The sequence below is a fragment of the Bombus vosnesenskii genome, unplaced genomic scaffold (genome assembly GCF_011952255.1).
Source record: "Bombus vosnesenskii isolate JDL3184/JDL3185 unplaced genomic scaffold, Bvos_JDL3184-5_v1.1 scf7180000013304, whole genome shotgun sequence".
Lineage (NCBI taxonomy): Eukaryota > Metazoa > Arthropoda > Insecta > Hymenoptera > Apidae > Bombus > Bombus vosnesenskii.
In genome coordinates, this window is record NW_022882953.1 from 93,501 (window position 1) to 112,986 (window position 19,486).

At 38.7% G+C, this 19,486-nt stretch overlaps 1 protein-coding gene across 2 annotated transcripts in view; it reads right to left on the reverse strand.

The window, feature by feature from the left end:
• Positions 1 to 3,740: 3,740 nt before the first annotated feature.
• LOC117234346 (ankyrin repeat and SAM domain-containing protein 1A-like) overlaps positions 3,741 to 19,486 on the reverse strand; it is a 76,551-nt gene continuing 60,805 nt past the window's right edge. Inside the window, exons 12-18 of one of the 2 annotated variants that reach the window (XM_033495452.1) lie at positions 14,533 to 14,847; positions 14,136 to 14,263; positions 13,490 to 13,867; positions 10,351 to 10,662; positions 9,140 to 9,298; positions 8,628 to 8,765; positions 3,741 to 8,267 (exon numbers count right to left, since the gene is read on the reverse strand). In XM_033495452.1, the coding sequence (XP_033351343.1) occupies positions 7,665 to 8,267; positions 8,628 to 8,765; positions 9,140 to 9,298; positions 10,351 to 10,662; positions 13,490 to 13,867; positions 14,136 to 14,263; positions 14,533 to 14,847 (2,033 nt within the window). In that variant the 3' untranslated portion in view covers positions 3,741 to 7,664. The remainder of the gene's footprint in view (positions 8,268 to 8,627; positions 8,766 to 9,139; positions 9,299 to 10,350; positions 10,663 to 13,489; positions 13,868 to 14,135; positions 14,264 to 14,532; positions 14,848 to 19,486) is intronic. The other variant, XM_033495453.1, reaches the window with a different exon arrangement.

Here is a 19,486-nt window from a genome sequence, read left to right on the forward strand (position 1 = left end):
GGTCAATATACCATTAACTCTACCGACAATAATAGATGCGATGTTGGTTCTACCAACGATGGTTAATACATCGTAGATTCTACTGATGAATTCCAATGAGAGATGCAATATCGATATCATCAATGATGATCGATGATAATATTTGTTCGTTCTATAGATAACGATGGACGCATCGTCGACTCTACCAATGACGATCGATACATCACTCGTTCTATCAATGATGATGGATGCAATGTTGATTCTACAAATGGCGATGGTTGCAGCCATTAATTCTATCGATAATTATGAATGCAACGCTGATCTTACCAATAATGATCGATGTACCATTGATTCCACCGATAATGATGAATGTAACGTAGATTCTATCAATGGCGATCGATGCAACGTTAATTTTACCAATAACGATGTTGATAATGATGTTGTTATAGCGACCAGTCAATAGACACTTCCAAAAATAAAGCTCAGAATTTTTAATTGGATAATCAAAAATCGAAAGATGCTTAAGCTGCTACCGAACAACGTTACTATGAGAACGAAGATAATTATGCATTCGTAAAAGCATTGAGCACAGAAGATTCGATGCATTGGTGACTTCGAAATATTAAAAGTATTACGTGCTACGGTCAATGAACGGAAGAAAAGCGTCCAAGAATCAAAGATTCAAGTTTCATTCGACGATTTTCTGCAACAATAAACAGGATCACGTTAAAAAGTGGCCAATCGCACAATATCTTCGAAATCTTGAAAATAGAAGCACGAATCTTACGAATACGCTTTGTTAATCGTGCGAAGAAAATATTTAAATTGCAGTGTGCACGGAGCAAGATTTGAAGAATTTCATTCGAGCCTTTAATATGATAACTATACAAGGGTCCTAGGAAACATATGGAAGCTTTCACCGGAATCAGTTCACGAGTTGATCTAATGAAAAAGTTATTATATGTATAGTTGAAAGATCTCATGAAAGACACAAAAGCGTTTGTAAATTCTATTCTAAAGTACTTATTTTTACGTTGGGAGTGAAATATCATTGGTAGAAAGGAAGACAATAAATATAGGAAAGTATATCTGCGTATTCAAGCTTATATATGTACTTATATATATATATATATATATGTATATGTAAAATATTATTATAATTATTATATAATTATTACTAAATTCATGATACGACTAAAAAATAAATATAACAATATCTTCCCTTTCCTATCAACAAATCCTAAATACCCATTTTGAAAATAGACACACCATTGACTAAAACTTCATTCAAACATTAATTTCAAAGATAATATGATACATGCTCGACTAAAGCTTCATTCAAAAATTCATTTCAAAAATAATACAATACATAATTGACTAAAACTTCATTCGAAAGCTCATTTCAAAGATAATACATGATTGAATAAAATTTCATTCAAAATTCCAATCGCATTACGTTACAACTATTTACAATATTCGAACCTATTATTAACTAGCTAAAAGTTCATAAATAAGATCTAAGCTCGCTTATTTAACAAAATCATTGTAATAATAATTATTATGCGATCGATAGACTAGCGAAATAATGTGGCGGATATTATAAATTCGAAGCGCCATGACGTTCGCATAATTAACGCAAGGAGGAGGGTGTTAACGAGACGTTTCAAGGCTCATGTTTTTCTCGCGTGAAACCTCCAAGCTGAGGCGAATCGCGCAGATTCACCTCGCAAATTGATGCGATTTGAGATAAGCGCCACGTTAATGACATCGCGTTTTCGCGTGCTTAATCAACGCGATCCTGCTCGACACACGTGTGTTCTCTCACGCTCGAAACTCTGTATTAAGGTGAAAAATGCAAACACCTTCCTCTATGGGAGTAATTCAACATATGCAAAAGTTAAGTGATGGATAAGTAAGATGAGTTATATGGACTGAGTGATAAACAGGATCGAACAATTTTTGGGCATATGGTATTTGCTTTAATTTAATGAAAATCGTGATGACTTCGTTGGAGTTTTTATTTAAACATCTAAATAAGTAAGTAAATTAATTATCCACTTATTTCGACAAAATAATTGTCAAACCCTTTAATATTAAATGTAAAAGGGTTGTCATATGGAAAATATCGTTTGTATTGTATTTATGAAATTTAAATAGATTAAAATAGGATGTAATCAAAGTGGGTACTTTAGTGTGAAAAAGATTAGCTAATGCGTCTTATTTCTGTCTTTGTTAGCTGTCACATGTCTCGTAAAATTAGCCTTGTGAACGTATTACGTATTACTACTACTAACAACAAAATATTGCTAGTATTAATAGAATGATTAAACATCAATACAAACAACGTAGAATGATTAAACTGTTATTAAGAAACAAACATGTAGACCTAAACTGATTAAACGTATCTTAACCGTTCTAACAAATACTATACGCTTCTAAATTGTTTCATCCTTTCGATCACCCTGTATGTATTATTACGTGGTTTATAAAAGTGAAGAGAAAAGGACGTAAAGTATATTTAGCTCGACTATCTTAACATTTTCTTGACAACACTATCGTTATATTTTTTGGAGCGTAAATTCGATAAAAGATACCGAAGCGATTAATCAATGCACCACCTTGCGTATCGTTTGAAGTTTTTAAGCGTAAGCAAAATATGTAGAAATTTCAAATTCTTCAAGTTCAGAATTCATATTGCGAAGATGTTTAAATCAAATAAGTATTATACCTATGAGTAAGAGGTAGTCCGACGAATGACAAATTTAGTGTATTTACAGAATCTCGACGAATATTGGATTACTTTATTTGTGCCTTGAAATACCCTTCTGAGAGTTTCTGACTAGGTAATCGATATGTACACTCTGTGCTCCCAATATTTGTATTGCACTTTATTGCTAATTTATAAAACTATCGTTAGAACGTCCCTGTGAAGTATCTTTGCAATGAATCATTCTGAGATCCTTCAAGATTTTGCCGATTGATTTTCAAATTTCAGTCGACTATTCGAACGATCTTTGATAATAAACAGATACCAAGTTGTGATATTAAATTTTTCACAACTTCAACAATTTGTTCACGTCTAAAAACTTCGAACGGTGAAAACCGCAAGAACCCATCCCGCGGAAACCCCGTAGGATGCCAAGGCGTAGGTCAATCAAACGGAAGTGAGCGACAGAAACAACAAAAGTTCACAGGAATAATCAGTATGTCACTTTAATCACACATAGTCGTCTAATGTACAATTAGGAAATTGCTTCGACTGTCTCTTTGGTATCGTTGAGTCACTGAACTGATTCACGGTGATCGCTGTAGCACGCTCTAGTTTTACCATACACCTATGTACACGTACACCTGATACCTGAAATTCGATCTAAATAATCGACACGACGAAATAATCGTCGCACCACGTCATTCACGAGAAAGAAAGACGACCTAAAAATTCCTCTCTCGACAGCTGTGTCTAATATTTCCTTTTATTTTTCCTGAAATACTATTAATAGTTTACGAGCAAATACATATCGTCTCCCCTTGTCAATTAATCATTTACTTTTTTTTCTCTCCTGTTTTTCTCTCCCGTTTTTATCGTTTCTTGGTCCGTGAATGAGTTTTCTTCGCGCGATTGGCATGAGTCTGAGTTCCTTAAAAAAAACTCATTGCCGATACCACTCGTCCTATGTATAGTCGTATATAGTGTATACAGCTAACGTTTACTCGTTTAATGTTTTATTACTGTTTTTTTGTTTTTTTAATATATATATAATATATATATATATAAATACTTAAAAGTTTACGCTATGATAGATGCCTCTTTCGTAGGAGATTGCCGGTCCGTCCTCTGCGCAAGAAGGAAATAAATTATCTCGTGCGACTATCTATTGCGTCCGTGTTCACGGCGGAACGGAACGAAAGATTCCCCTTTGAACACGTGTGGATAGGTTAAATTTACAGTATAGCAAAAAACAAGATAGCTACCAAGTGTTCGATGTATGTTATGTACACCTTGTCGAACGCGCGTATGCGTCCGTCGGAATTTTTTCTCTTCGGCTGACACCAGGCCGGTCTAACTTCGGAATCCCGAAGTTACATCGACGTTGGGTTTATTGAATACAAATGGGGCTCCATTGTTGGCACTTGAAAGATTGCATCGGCTACAAACTGTATTGTTCGTTGATGGACGAAATGAGTGTTGTTTCAAGTCGCGAGTCATGTGATTGTGCGATGAAGAAAATTCTTGACGAGAAATTTGAGATGTATGTAGTGATTCGTGTAAAGTTAAGAATGGACTGGTCTTTTTTCGCGCCTTTTTGAATCAGTAAATGGTTGTTATTTCTACGATCTGATAAATGCATAAGAAAGTGTTTAAAACACTTTTCGTTGGCAAATACGATATCGAACGTTTGAGCGTATATTACGAGGAATCCATAGGAACAACAGAAAGAGAATTCTGTGTAAAACGTCTTAAATGGCATCATGTAGAAAATAATCTTCCATGTTACTTTATACGAATCACTGTACGCAATTTTTATAAAGAAGAAAAAAAGAAAGCAAGGAAAATCTTACGAAAGTACAAATCTACGAAAGGACATTTTGGTACGCTTGTCGATAAAGATACTTCGTTAAAATGTTCGAAACGCGTAGTACGTACGTTTTACTCATAAACGTCAAAACTTGGTCGAGAAACACTCTATCGATCGATAATACGACTATCAACTACGTAGCATTCAAATTGTCCTGTATTAAATACTGCACTCTAACGCAGTACTACGTTTTCGTCAACTATTCTGTTGTAATTTACGACGCTACAAAATTTATTGATTTCGTTATCAAATAATAGTGCCATCGATAATAGTCTAAGTACGTACATATTATTTTTTCCTTCTTTCGTTTCATTTATGTATTTTTTTCACATAACCATATTATCCAAACAATTACCAATTATCGAATCTTAATATCCGACTTACCGCTCATTTTATTACAATCGAACAACACTAATAACCAAAGCCAACACGAATAACCCCTCTGATCGATTTCATATCGACTTTTTTCCAATAATGCTTCTTCTCGAGATTTTCTCGAATTTATCGACACACACATCGACGAAGCATGCTCTCTATTTCGATTTTCTACAATTCTACAATAGCTGCGCTACAGTTCGCGAATGTACGAACTTACGAAAGGTGGAGCATCCACCTAATTTTACTCCACGTTGAAATTACTGTATCACGTCGTCCACGAACCTCGTTCACCTCTATCGCAACACCTTAAACGCTTAATCCTGCACGTATATATGTGTGTATATATATATATATACATGCAGGATTAAGCGTTAATATATATACATATACATTATGAATAGAGCTAACTATCATTTTAAATGTGATGAATACAAAGTGTGCGTATAGCCACGTGTTTATGGTGGTGTGTTATTTGGCAGTTTCTCGTGTTCCACTTGTCTGTGACCGTGTATAATATATTCTCTTCGTATCACCCTAAAATGGATTTCACTCCACTTTGCTCCGTCTCTCTTTGCTCTCCAGCTTAATATCGCGATTAATATCGCCACGTTCCCGTTCGATTAATATCGCGCGTGCTTTATATACAAACATGCAATCTTTGGTTTTCGCTACGAATCAATCTACCCGTTGTGTACACAACCAGACGTCATTTGTTTGACGTCTCGACAATTTTCTCGAGCTACCGCACGCTTTTATCTTTCCCGACTTCCCAGAGACGGTTCGTGATGGGCAATTATACGCTCACGATTTATCACTACGATTCGACAACTACATACGAGGTCAGTTAGGCCTGCTCCGTTTCAGGGACGGAGCCCACATACGTGAGATGCTACTTGCTGTTCAATCGATATTAGTACTCTACTATTGACACATCTTTGAATCAATTCGAGTCGTCTTTAGTGCTCAAAGCTGAATTGGTCAGCTACGCTCGAATATGATTGTAGTACGTTCCTTACAATCGTAGCAACTTGGAAACTTGAAAATCGACTTATATTAAATGTAGGGTTTTCGAGGGAACTCCGTGGAGTATTTAAATATACAATAGATAGATATTTGGTACCGTTTCGTGGTATAATATTCGTTTCTTAATCGCGAGGTTCGTCCAATTAGCACTCGATAGATACACGTTAATTCGCACGGAGTGAATTTTCTCTTCGGTTTTCTTTTCGTTTTTCCTCCTCTTCGTCCTTTCTTTTTTACTTCTTCTTTGTTTTACGATAATTAATACGTGCAATTTATGTTGTTGTGTACATGCATGTGTGTACATTGTTCATACTCTATACGTAAATGCTGAGAAACGTGAAAAATGCGAAACGAAATAAGGACTGTCAGTCTTGGGTGATGAGAACGTCGAAAAAACGGTGGCACCTCGAACGAGGGTGACGATTTCATGGAAGAAACGAATCCATCGTGACGTCAATCAGCCACAGTTCAAAGTGAAAACGATTCAGCCTCTGAGTCTCATCAGTCGATTTTTCTTTTTTTAATTTGATTGTACGCGATCAAAATTGAGCATTCGCAAATTTGTTAACTCACCTGTACGTCCTTTCGACATGGGAATGTTTACATGTGTGTAAATGTGCCATTTTTAAATGCAATATAATGTTTCATGTGCAGGAGGAATCTTTAAAATGAAATCTTTAAAAAAATCACGTCCTTTTGTCAACATTTTTTTCGGTTTTTCTAGTTCGTTTAAAATTATTTTAGGCGAGACGTCGATGTAACGTTAGTCGCGCTCTTCCTCATTGACAAAACATCGAGTGTAAGACCTAGAAAACGTCTATTTTGTAACGAAGAGCTTCGTTTTAATCAAATAATACTGTTGACGATATACACGTTCCGTCCAACCAGATACAATGTAACAATCTTCTCAATTCGTTGCTTTGTATCTTCTTTTCCTTTTTTCAATTTTGTCGTTGTATGGACGTGAATAAAATATGTAAAAGATGAGCACACGGTTGTCTTCTAAACGTGTTTCGTCGGTTCGTTAATGCCCTCGATGTAGAAAATCACAGCATCGCCGTTTCATGGTCGATCAAGAATTTGGCAAAATAATTCGACAATCGTCTCCTACTTACCTGAGCTGTCATCAAACCCCTCTATCATTCTCTTCCGAATGACACAACCATTCAAATTGTCGATACCCGTCATAACGTCTGTCTAGAATGCTACTACAAAAATTCGAGAGATAAAAAGACACCGCGAACGCCTAGTCGAGTCCTATTTCGCGTGTGTCATATAATGTCTACGAAGGTTAATCGAACAATTCAAGTATAATCCGACCTCTCAGTCGAATATCAAAGTCCCAAATGGATTTTACGATATTAGTCCTAATGATCTTACAAAATTTCATATAGTATTCTGATGCAAGGGTCAATCCGTACGATGATCTGTTTCACATTCACAATTAACAATCTTCAGTTCTTCATTAAGAAGAACAATCGTTCTAATGTCCCAAAAAAACTCTAAAACGCTTCTCAAATTCCTTAAAGTCCACCATACACCCTTGTGTCCGTCGTATTAAAGAACAACCCCTTGTATCAAACTCGCGTCTCGAAAGCGACATCCCTACACTTTTCCCACGAGGTCAAAGATCGTCAAGCGTTTCGATCTAATCTCTCGGACGAACAGTAATGAGTATCGAAATAGTAACGGAGAACCTTATTCCCCTTATAGTTCTTCTGACAGAGCTATAGGCGCCCTGGAACCTGGCTTCAGGTCTTTCACGCCTATTCCGATGTCATCGACCGGCGCTGGCGCCAATTTCAACTGGTTCCCGTTCACTTTGATGTCGTTCACCGAATGGGACCTACCGTGCGTGACTAGCGGCTTTGCACTTTGGTTCGTGTTCGTGTTCGAATTCGAGCTGCTCACGGAGTTCGTGCTGGGACTGGTCGCTGAGTTCGAGCTGGAACTATAGTTCACGGTGCCGCTAGAGAAAGAACTCGAGTTCGAGTTTGAGTCTTGCATCGGATTGGTCATTGTGGACTGCACTATAGGGTTAGGGATGGACGACTTAGAGCGGGGTTTTGGTTTTGGGTTCATTGAATTCACGATGGGGATAGCGGCCGAAGGTTGGTTGTGCGATTCACGGCCGGTGTCCAGCGCAGAATCTGGAGACATTGGCATTTTCGATGCAGATTTTGAGAAAGTCGTCAGTTGATTGGCCGATTGAGATCGCACCGTGTGACTACCAAGTTTGTCACGCAAGGCCATTTGGTAGGCTACCTCGAACGCCTGGCCTAGGGTTAGGATCACCTCCGTTGCTTGGTCCTGAAACACGCATTCCTCGCTTCGTAGATTCTTTTTGGGTGAAGGAAAGAGATTTAGGAACAATGGAGTTGGTAGATGGAGGTGAATGATCACATTATTCACCTAGTCAACGTGGTAAGAGAATGACGTAAAAGAATTTGGGATTAGATGTTCCTGTTGACTCTTAATTTTCCTAGTATCTTATAGCGGTATATTATAGTGCACGTTATTTCTTTTATTATTAAATCTTTTATATTAAATCTTTTGATTTTAGTCAAGATATAAAACTATGAAATTTAATGTTCCTTGAATACCAATTCTCACTATAATAAAGTTTCATATAGATATCTATAATAGAAACAAGAAAGAAAATAAACTTACCATCGTTGGCACGCAGAAAACGTGGCAGAAATGCGTACGGCTGGCGTGGTCCTTGGTGATGTAGGCGAAATGCGTGAGATCGTCGGCATCCTGGCAGGCGCAGTGAATGTTGCGAATTTCGTGCTCGCAAATCGGCTCCTATCGATTCCCATCATTCCAAATACAAATGTAGACACGGTAATCGTATTACGGTTCAACGTTAATCCCTTTCAACGCGACACAAATTCCATAAATGCACGAGATTGTCTTCCTTACTTATACCTCGCCGTATTACAGCTTCTCGATTAATCGAAATTCGGTTAACTTTATTTCAAAGAATAATCAATAGAAAGTTACGAAAGTTATTAAGTATTTAAGGAAGAGTTAGAAAGCTTAATTTTAAAAAGTGAAGTTGAAAAAACATGATTATCAATTTGTAATCAAATGATCGACATCAAAATTACCGTAAGATATTATGCATTACAAAGGATTAACGTTCGAAGTCTTTTCTTTCGTTTTTAAAAATATCTTACATTGGTCACCGTGTTGAGGAACCGCACGCCACGAAAAGAAATCGCCAAAGTAATGTCAGGGGTGACTCTTGGTTCGCGACACGTTTTCTTTAGCTTCTGTATCGACTTCTTTGTTGATTCGGTACCACGTAACTCCTTCACCACGGTGGAACCCAGATACTGTACGATTTTAGAACAGAAAGAAGATCGTATGTCTAGAACCGCAAATATTTAAAAGCTGCTTCCTTTAAAACGTCGCTCAACTTCAAAATCTCTGCCTGCGTTCACCATTTTTCAACATTTATTATTTACCAATATCTTTTATGTTTACGAATCATAGAGTTACTTAGAAAAGTGTTACTAATAACTTAAATAGCGTCAGATTTTTACGTAATATTTGCAACTTCGTATATCGAAGGAAATAGAAATCTATTACGCTGGACAACATGATTCCCCGAAGGAAGAAAGCGTTAAATGCTCGTTCATTGTGTTGCGGGTTACGCCATGCAAGATAATGCTCTGAATGAAATGTTAGTTACACCCACGCGGTAATTATGGTAATAGCCTTCACCTTGAGGCGTTGTCAAGAGTATCCGACTGACATCATACGACGTACTCGTTATTCAAGAACCGTGCAGTGCGTTTGAACGAGAGGATAGAATTATGGAGTCCAATTACTATACCAACATGACGTGTTCTCGTTTTCATAGCTATTACAATGTCTTTTTTTGTCCAATATCGTGGAAAGCGCAATTGTATAAACAGATTTTTGCCACAAGCGGTTCTAGAATTTCTGAATGAAAATGAATTTGAATCGTGACAGTCACTTTTATGATTAAAGTCCATATAAAAACTAATGTAAAATTATTCTTTGCTCCAAAATCTTAACAAGACCAAAAAGCAATTAATCAAATACAATCAACCAAGAATCCCAATATTTTCGATACGCCAATATAAAGAAACTCGTTCGAAACTTTAATAAAAAAAAAAAAAAAAAAAAAAACAGATCCTTAAGATACATTTACGTAATAAATATCCCAAAGAATAAACAATCGATAGAAACTATGAATAGATCCACTATGTAGATCCACATTAAGAACATTTGGCTCTCTGTAAAGAACAGTTCTATTCACGATAGACGTAGCAAGGGTATGTAAAATACTTAGTAAGATGCCAAAGTAAAAGAGAAAAAGCAGAAGAAGGGAATGGAACACGGAAGCAATTAGACTTACGTTGGCGACGTACGTGACGCAGCCGGTGACTAGAGCTTTTGGCTGGTGCCTCCACTGCGTCTTCAGGGTGGACGGAACGCCGAGCAGCAGCTCCGACGGTGCCCTGATCTCGAGTTGTTCCGGTGCCGAGATCGCCCCATTATGCGAACTGGGTCGCTGGGGTGGCTGCGGGGCCGGCCTGTTTTTGCGGTGCCTTAATGTGCTCGTGCCGGTCGAATTCGTTCCGGTTATCGACGTACCGCCATTACCCTCCGTCGTTGTTTCCGGCAGCTTCTCCCGTATCTCCTCTTTCAGCTGCTGTATGTTCGTCTTCTGCGAGAAACGAGATACCGTCGAGTTTTTGAGCAATGAAAGTCTCTTCGTTCTTGATCTTATATAAGTCCGCTGGTTGTACTTTTTTTTCCTTTCATTTTTGTTTTTTAATATTTCGGTGGTGTAATACGGAAGACTATGTTAGGAATTTTTTATGTTAGAAATATTTAATGAAGAATAAGATGGCTAGAATACTGCGAATGTCTATGCATCTGCGAGAAATTTAAAGGTACAAATACGTACAGGGAAAAATATTGAATGTTTTTCAAGATATTGGTGATTGAAGTTTCTATTGGCAGTGAGATGGAAAGATCTTAAGAGCAAGTAATCTTCAATGAATCTCAACGTTGTTATTATACTGTAAAAATTGAAAAACTTCAAGCAGATTCAAAGCTAATGATTCGAAAACCTATAACAATATAAATGAAGTATGTATGCATGTTTCACCGGGATTGTAGTAAAAAACGAATTTAGATCTGATGGAAGGGACCGGCGTTTTATCAGTAACGTCAATATTAACCCCATAGAACACGAGTACATTCCATTAATTTTCACCGAACGTAAAACCTTCCAATAGATTTATTTGAACGAACGAACGGACGACCGAGGCAAATACCTTTTTACATTCCGACGTCGCGTTCCCGGCCGCGTTACAAGCAAATTTCCGATACGTCAGCGGGCCAAAAATAAAAATGGACATGCCGGTGCGAAAAAAATTTTCGCGCAGCGTTACAAAAGCCGCGCACGAAAGCCGGGCTCGCGTTACAGAACGTGCAATTACACCTGTGAAAGCGTCGCGTTTCGAACTCGCCACTCGTCCCATCCCCGGAAAAAAAAATGGGGAGAGAGAAAAAAAGGAAACTTTTTGCAATCTCCGTGAATGAATCGTTTCGCGCCGTTCCGGGAATTACGATCAAACCAGATTCAAACCACACAAGCGTATCGCTCGCTGTTCGGATTACATCTCGCGTATCGTTTGTTACATCTACCTCTCTTGTATAATTTGCCTTCGCAACTCCAAAAAAAGAAACCTAGAAAAAGACCTACGGAAAAGTAGAAACTACAAAAAACTAATACTAACAAACACGTGCATAGAAAAATGAAGAACACAGAGGCTTCCCCCTGCCTATAATATAGACAGGAAAACAATTCGGGAACAGTCGTAAAATTTGCACAATGTTTGCATCTTTAGGTTTTCTACTAATGCATTATCACCCTTAGTCTAGTAGCAATTAATGGTAACAAATATTCACGTGTTGTTGGAAGAATAAATTAATTATCACGACAAAAATATTTGGAAATATAGTAAACTCAAAATCTAGCATAAAAATTCACCTCCCACGATGCATCTATTGGAACTTGAATAGTGGGCGAAAATGATTCTCGAGCATTCGGCGTTCGAGGATTAATCCGCAGACGGAACAGATGGATGGCTCGCATACGAGAGATGGAACTCTCTGCACGGGCCGGCAATCGTGAAATTCGATTACGAGAAAAGAATGGACGTAAGAAGCAGAGAAACGGAGGAACAAAGAGAGCAATTTGGACGTGTGCGCGTCGACCGACGGCCATTAATCGAATTTAATTAGCTAATTAAGGGAGCACCGGCGAAAAGACCAGGCGTAGAGACGCGAGGTGGTAGAGTAGCTCGTTAACGGATGCACGTATCGCGCTCGAGGCGCCCGAACAAAAACTATTAGCGTCCGCTCGAGCGATCAGCCTGAAAGCTTGTTCGAGTGTCGTCTCGTGAGGTGAGTCAGTAGCGAACAGGTAGCTAGCTGGAGCCGTGATGATACGCCTGTTACAATAACGCCTCTCCAATTAGCCACGATATTTACATTATGACGCGATCGGCTGAAAGCCGATGCGAGCGATCGAGCTTGCTTCGGTGTGTGTCGCTGCCACCCTCTTTTTGCCCAAGTGCTCCATGGCCCTCGTCAGACACCCCGTGTCAACGGAATTCTTAACAGGATCCCTTCACTCGCGACACTCACTCAACTTCTCGCTCTTTCTTTTTCATTTTGTCTCTTTTAGCACGTTCCCTCTCTGTCTGATTCCGATACGCTCTTAAAATGATCTTCGCGATGTGACGCGCTCCCTATCACGCGACAGGTGACACAATCGGCGGAACAAGAGCGTCACGTAGGTCGATCGCTGCGATGAACCTCGTTAACCCTTTCCAGTTTTCTCGCTTCAATCGGTCCAGTCGTTTTACTCGTTTTGCTGGGATTGATCGTTGCCTTTAGAGTTGTGAAATCCGCGTATGCTGTTTTGAGTATATATCTTAGGAAGTTTGTACATTTTTTGAAAGATGAAGTAAAATTTTGTGAAGATGAGCAGTAGATCGACGTAACAGTGGCGTAGTGTAAGTGTTTGTGATGTAATCGTATAATACTCATTGATATCGTGCGATAGTTTCTTAAAGTATTTGCTATTTTTTGCCGAACATTTAATGTTCATTTATCTGTATCAAGCACTACGCTTGTTTAGATACTCGAATTAATTGGAAAATAAATTTATAATCGATTATAAGCGACGAAAGCCAATTTCAAGAAAAAACAATAATCCACAACTCAACGTGAACCTATAGAAATTCCTTAATTCTCAACACACCCCAAAATTCCATAGAGAATCTCCAACACCTAACACAGCTACCGCATACAAAACTAAAAATATCAAAGTCTAAATTCAACTCAACGTCTACGGTTCAAATATTTCTGCGATTTTTACAGACGCCCCTCCTCTCCTCTCCATTATCGATTCCATACGAATCGTCAGCCGGCAACATGCCGATTCGTATTCAGACAGAACATGCGGTTTCACTCACCAAGGTGTTCAGATCCTTATTGAGATCCTCCAAGTTGGGCCCGGTGCAGTTGCGATTCTGCGCACGCGCGCTCGATCCGCTGACCGACGCGAGGATCCTCTTACGATGAGCTGGCTTCTGGATCTCTAAGACGGTCGCCAATTCGACCTCCCACACGCATCTCACACGTTCCATGTCCGTGTACAAGTTTTTCTTGAAAGTCTCTGCGTAATTTTCCAGGTGAATACTCTTCAACCATTCGTCCACGGATTGACTGTTCCCGCCGGATCGTTTGTCTACGCGTTTTTTCAGTAAATCGACCGCGTCCATTATCACGGCACGCTCTTGATCGCTGGTGATCTCCATGTCCTTCAGGTCGGTCTCGTCCAAAACTCCATTCTGTTAGAAAAAGCAGAGTTTTCAAGGTTTTTAGGAGAAGTATTATTCAAATCAATATAAAGACTGTAATAAATTTGATAAATCTCTAATCAGATATTCTAATATAATTTCTTCGTTGGAATTTAAAGTTTGGCTAAAACAGCTTACTTTTTATTCTATTCATATTTGTACAAATATTTAACAGAATTGCACAAAGTTTATCAATAACAAAATTGGTATTGGGTTACATCTTTAGAAAACAAAGAAGATATAATATACAAGCACGTACTATGAAGTCCAGATCATCAAATCCATAGTTGATGAAGAGGTTCTCGTAATCAGCCAGGCCCAACGTTGACAACCACTGACCAACGGAAGTAGAGACAATAGGGCTGCTGCTGGTGTCTGAACTCAGACCTGCGTACAAATCACACGAAATCACCAATTAATAGCAAATATTTTTCGAGAAATGATCGTGTTGTCTTTTTTTAAGATATTTAAGAACATACGGAATTTTCTATTAAAAATTAAATTTTATTCCCTCTTCTTTTTTCTTTTCTTTTTTTATTACAAATTTTCTCACTTATGGCAGGTTTCTTTCGAACTATTATTTATTTATTAGATTATAACCAACAGCGATACACTTTGATATTTCGATATTTCAATTTATAAATCTTGACATATACCTAGTCTCGTCTGGAATTCCTTCTCCAATTCTGTGACGAAGACAGATTCTCTGACGAGACCCGTGCCAAACGACGCCATGATCTCTGAAATTTTGGCCCATTCCTCCTGCTCGTCGAACGGGCTCATTATGCTGAGGGTTTTCTCGTCCCTCTCGCGATCGCGGTCCGACCGGAACGAGACCTCTCCGTCTTCGAGACGTTCTCCGCCACCACCATCACCTCCGGTTCCCATTCCGCATGCGGATGGCCCGTAAACGTTCCGCAAGCGACGCAGCGTGCGCGGCCGTTCAGCCGTCACGGATCCTTTCAACAAACCTGTTGAGATTACGATATGACTCGATTATTTCGTGTGAATTACGACGATGTCTATAATAATAAGAAATATTTGTCGATCAAAGAGTCTTTAGATATTATCGTATTGTTAGAAAAATATAGATTATTTGAAATTTAATTAAAGAAGATTTTGATGATATTTGTTTGATGACTTATGAATAAACTGGAGATATGATCTGTGATTGTGAATTTTTATGAGATTAGATTTTATTCTTACAATAATTACATGTAGAAAGTGATTCCATCTCTTTGAATATCGTCATGAAAATATAAATTTCCTAACTCAGTGACTAAATTTATGAAAACTAGATTTTAGTAGCCATATAGTCAAACGTATAAATCCATCCTCCCTCTATCAATGTTGTATTCCTGAAACTTAGCTGACCAGCAATTTCGAACAGTTTTCAACGCAAACACGTCGAGCCTGTCTGGGATCAGCCAACGGATATCCATAATGGATAGCAGCCGCGTACGAACGAATTCACGGATACGTTGAATATTCATTACAGATTCGTCATTGTTCGATGCCTTCACGAGATTAGTTCGCGGAAGATAATCAAAACCGACTCTCGGCACAGATGTAGTTAAACAATTACTGTAAATTGCGCCCTCGTGGCTCGATGATATATACAGAATTGACAAATTCGTTCTTCTTGAAAATTACGAGATTCAAGAACGAATGTATTTAAATGTATAATTTTAAGAATTCGAAGGAAAAAGAAACGAAATTTCTTAAGTTCCTCTAGTGTTAAGGAAACTCTTTAGAGTTTAGCAAAACGAAACTTTTACTGTTATTTTGAAACCTTTTATTTGTACGCAGTATTAAACCGTTTTACGATCATAGAAGAATTGACTAATATAATAAGAAAAAACATAGTTTCATAAAACTGCGTTTCACAGAATCTGCGGTTAATATTCCGGGATTAGTTTACATTTGCGGTTTCCTGCAGTTTAAATTCAGGTTTAACCACACAACGTTTATTCAAGTTGTTCGAAAGAATTCAGACAAATACAAGAGCGGAGCGTTTTAAATTTTATCGCAGTTCCAACTAAATTAGATACTTCCTAGAAAATTATATCTTCTAGAAAGTTTATCATAGAAAAACCCTCAGTCCAATTTTTCGTTGCACTCCAATTTCTTTTAAGAAAGTTATTGTTTTTCAAAAACGTTCGGTACGATCGTAAAAAAATATTTTGGTTGGTTAGTCTATCCTCACATAGAGAGAATCCAGAAAAAAGGAGAGAAAACGATAAAAACGCGTTAGATATTCGAAACGCGTCCGTTCGTGCGTTCAACGTCGCGACGTACGGTTGCTCGCAAATAAATTCAGGTTTCGAGTAAATAAAGAACGCGGATAAAACGTTTGGGGGTCAAAGTACCATAAAAAAATCATTTGCGCGTGCACTTGTTGCGAGCGTTACATTCGCCGTGATTGAAGAGAACAGACAAACAGTGGACATCGCGGTTCGACCGTGCACAACACACCGCCAACGGAACAAACACATTCAGATCGGCGAAGATTATTGCAAAATCGATGTTTCCTGTCACGAACGGTGGCTGAAAAAACGATTCTCCGCATTAAATTTTTCGGGATTTGAGAAAATTTGCCTAGAGTAAAATAAATCCAGAAATATCATCATACACGAATTGCCAAATTCACTGAAAGTTATTAATTATTCACAAAATTTATTCAATGACAACTAAATATAGAATTTTGTAGAAGCTATTTTTATTACGCCATTAACAAAAAGGATGAAAGACTTTTCAGGAGAAAGAGTTCCAGCTATCTTTGCAAAGTTTATAAGATGGCCCCGAAGAAAAAAACAAGATGTACACTACCAACCATAAGTATCAGAACACCAGCTGATGTTGAGTACAAATTCAACGATTATCGCTGCTTTTATACCGATAAAATATCAAATAAAGTAAGATCTGGTAGAATTTTCCAATAAATATAGGTAACGAGTAAATTCCCAACGTTTATACCAGGCAGTATATAATATTCGATAAAACGTTAAAATTCCTTCAAATTCTTCCTAAGCTTCTCGAATCAAATTATCTGAATCAAAATTGTGCAATAATAACCTAAACCTTCCACAATAATCAACCAACAAAACAACTGTTAAGTACTTCATAGTCGGAGAACAAAACTTCCCGAATCAAATTATCCGAATCAAAATTGTGCAATAGTAACCTAACCCTTCCACAATAATCAACAAGAAAACAACTGTTAAATACTGCATAGCCGGAGAACAAAATCTCAACCCAATTAAATCTCTGAATAACACCACCCTATATATTCGTATCATCAAGCCTGCCACGTAAATCTATAATTACGAAGCGCGTTCAGTTAACGTAGACTTCTTACGACGTCTTATAACGCCTTACGACGCCTCTCTAGAACTTAACTGGTCGCACAATTCCGCTTCGACAGGTGCAAATAATTCCCCCATCCACGTTCTCGCGGTTGTGTTCGCTCTTTTCATGGTGTCGGCGCGGCGGTGTCAGCTCGCGTCTCGAGAGTGAACTCTCACGGGGGCCGCGTCACTTCGACATTAAGGACAATCCACGGTGGTTTTCAGCGGACGCTGTTACAATCGACGTCTCGGGAGCGTCGCGGGACTAACCATGGAAATTCTTTCATTCGAATTTCACAAATGAGAATTCGCGCCACCTACGCACGTACGAATGGGCCCGGGAGAGGCTCGTGCGAGGCCGCATAGACGGTCGAAGAAAAGGGAACGAAAGGAAGAGAACGCGGGAACGAGGAAGAGGGAGGAGAGAGAAAGAAACGAAAAAAGTACCACTTTAAGCAGCGGCTATGAACGCCTTTCAAAGACACTGTGTGTATCCTCTCCGGTACGAGTACATTCGAGAGACCCTGTACGTGCAAGTGTACGTCCAGGCGTCGTGAAAAGCTCATAAAAATATTAAACAGACGGAGACGGAGAGTGATAAAAAGGGAAAAAGAAAGGAACAGGAAGAGGTAGCAGCGGTAGACCAGAGAGAGGGTTGCAGCAAGAGAAGGAGAGAGAAGTCGCGAGCGCACGTTACAAGCAGCAAACGTACGTAATTTTAATTAAAGCTCCATGATGAAGGGCGTCGCCTGCTCGCGCGCACTCCAGCCACCAGCGTTATATTATGTAGGCAGTTATTCAAGTCATATACACAAATTACATAAATCCTCATCGTCGTCCCTTTCTCCCGTTTCTCCGCCTTCTATCTGCCTTTCCCTTTCCTTCCATCAACCTCAACCACCCTCTTTTCGTACACCTTCTCCTACTAAATTTTTCTCTTCCTTTCCTTCCTTTTTTCCTTTCCCCCCCGGTTCCCATTATCTCCTTCTCTGTCTCACCGACGCGACTCTCCCGAGGGATTTCTTCTCTCGTTGCCATTCTTCCCGCCATCGCACGAGCGACCGCTGGCTTTCACGGCGTAATAGTTTCCCTAGCAAGGGAATCCGTTTAATCGCAGTAATTGGGAAGAGCTGCAACATTATGCGCTTTTTCTTTCGCCTTTATTTCGTCGCCAGTTTGCGACACTCTCACCGCCGTGAGAAACTACCGCGTCGAATGTGTTCTCTTTATTCCTTTCTCTCCTCCTCTCGCATCCTCTCTCGCGTCTCCTTTTTGCCTCCTCTTGTTACCCACTTGCTTGTTTCTTTTTTCCCCCTCTTTCTCTCTTCTTCTTCCTTTCTTCCCCTTCTTTTTTTGTTTCTGTCCTTTCCCTTTTTTTTTGTTACCGCTTTTTCGAAAGGGAATTTTTATTTCGCTCTTTCAGAACGAACCGGGATGCTCTCTAACAGAGAATTCATTTCTTGCGATGATATTGTGTGCGTGTAGGCTGCATGTCCGTGTGTATGGCGCGATTGGATTCGTTCTGTATCGAATGTTCTATGGCCTGGTTTTTTTTCCGTCGTTCAATCGGTTTCACAGTGTGTTTGTCGATTCGAGGAATCGTCAGTGAGTAAAGCGAACACTTTTTCAAATTAAGAGTGATATTCTGGTATTCTGTAATGCGGTTTGAAAGGGGTAAAAGATTCAAGGATTAATCGTAAAACCGAGCTACTATCTTTTGAAGTTCGTCAATACCGTGTTATCTGTGTAAATGAACGTGAAATCGTAGGTACATGTGCTCCAACAAAAATATTCCGAGTCTCTATCGACATTCGTATAAAGAGAGTGCTTTTTTCGGAATTGATACGTCAACGGTTGCTTTCGTGTGGAGAGTCGCACAACGGAGTTATTTGAGTCACAAACATTGAGGATTGCCAACTTTTTAAATTCATAAATCTTTCTCTTAGTATTCTATAAACGAGGCATTTCAATTTCTAGTTGTAATATTCTTACCGTACCAATGGTCCAAGGGATATTTTGAGTCATTTACATAAAATAATATCCTTTTAATAATTTAAAATAATTTAAACAAAATATCCCGTAAAATGTAAATATCCTGAGAAATTTTATCCTAACTTCGTATTTCTTTCTCTGGTCAGAAAATACTTCTAAAGTACAGATCGGCGAATAATTTCATTGTAAAAACGAAGAGTATACGTTCTTTCAAGCTCGTTGCTTCGATCTTCGTACATCTGCGAGGAGGACCACGTACAACCGTAGGAAC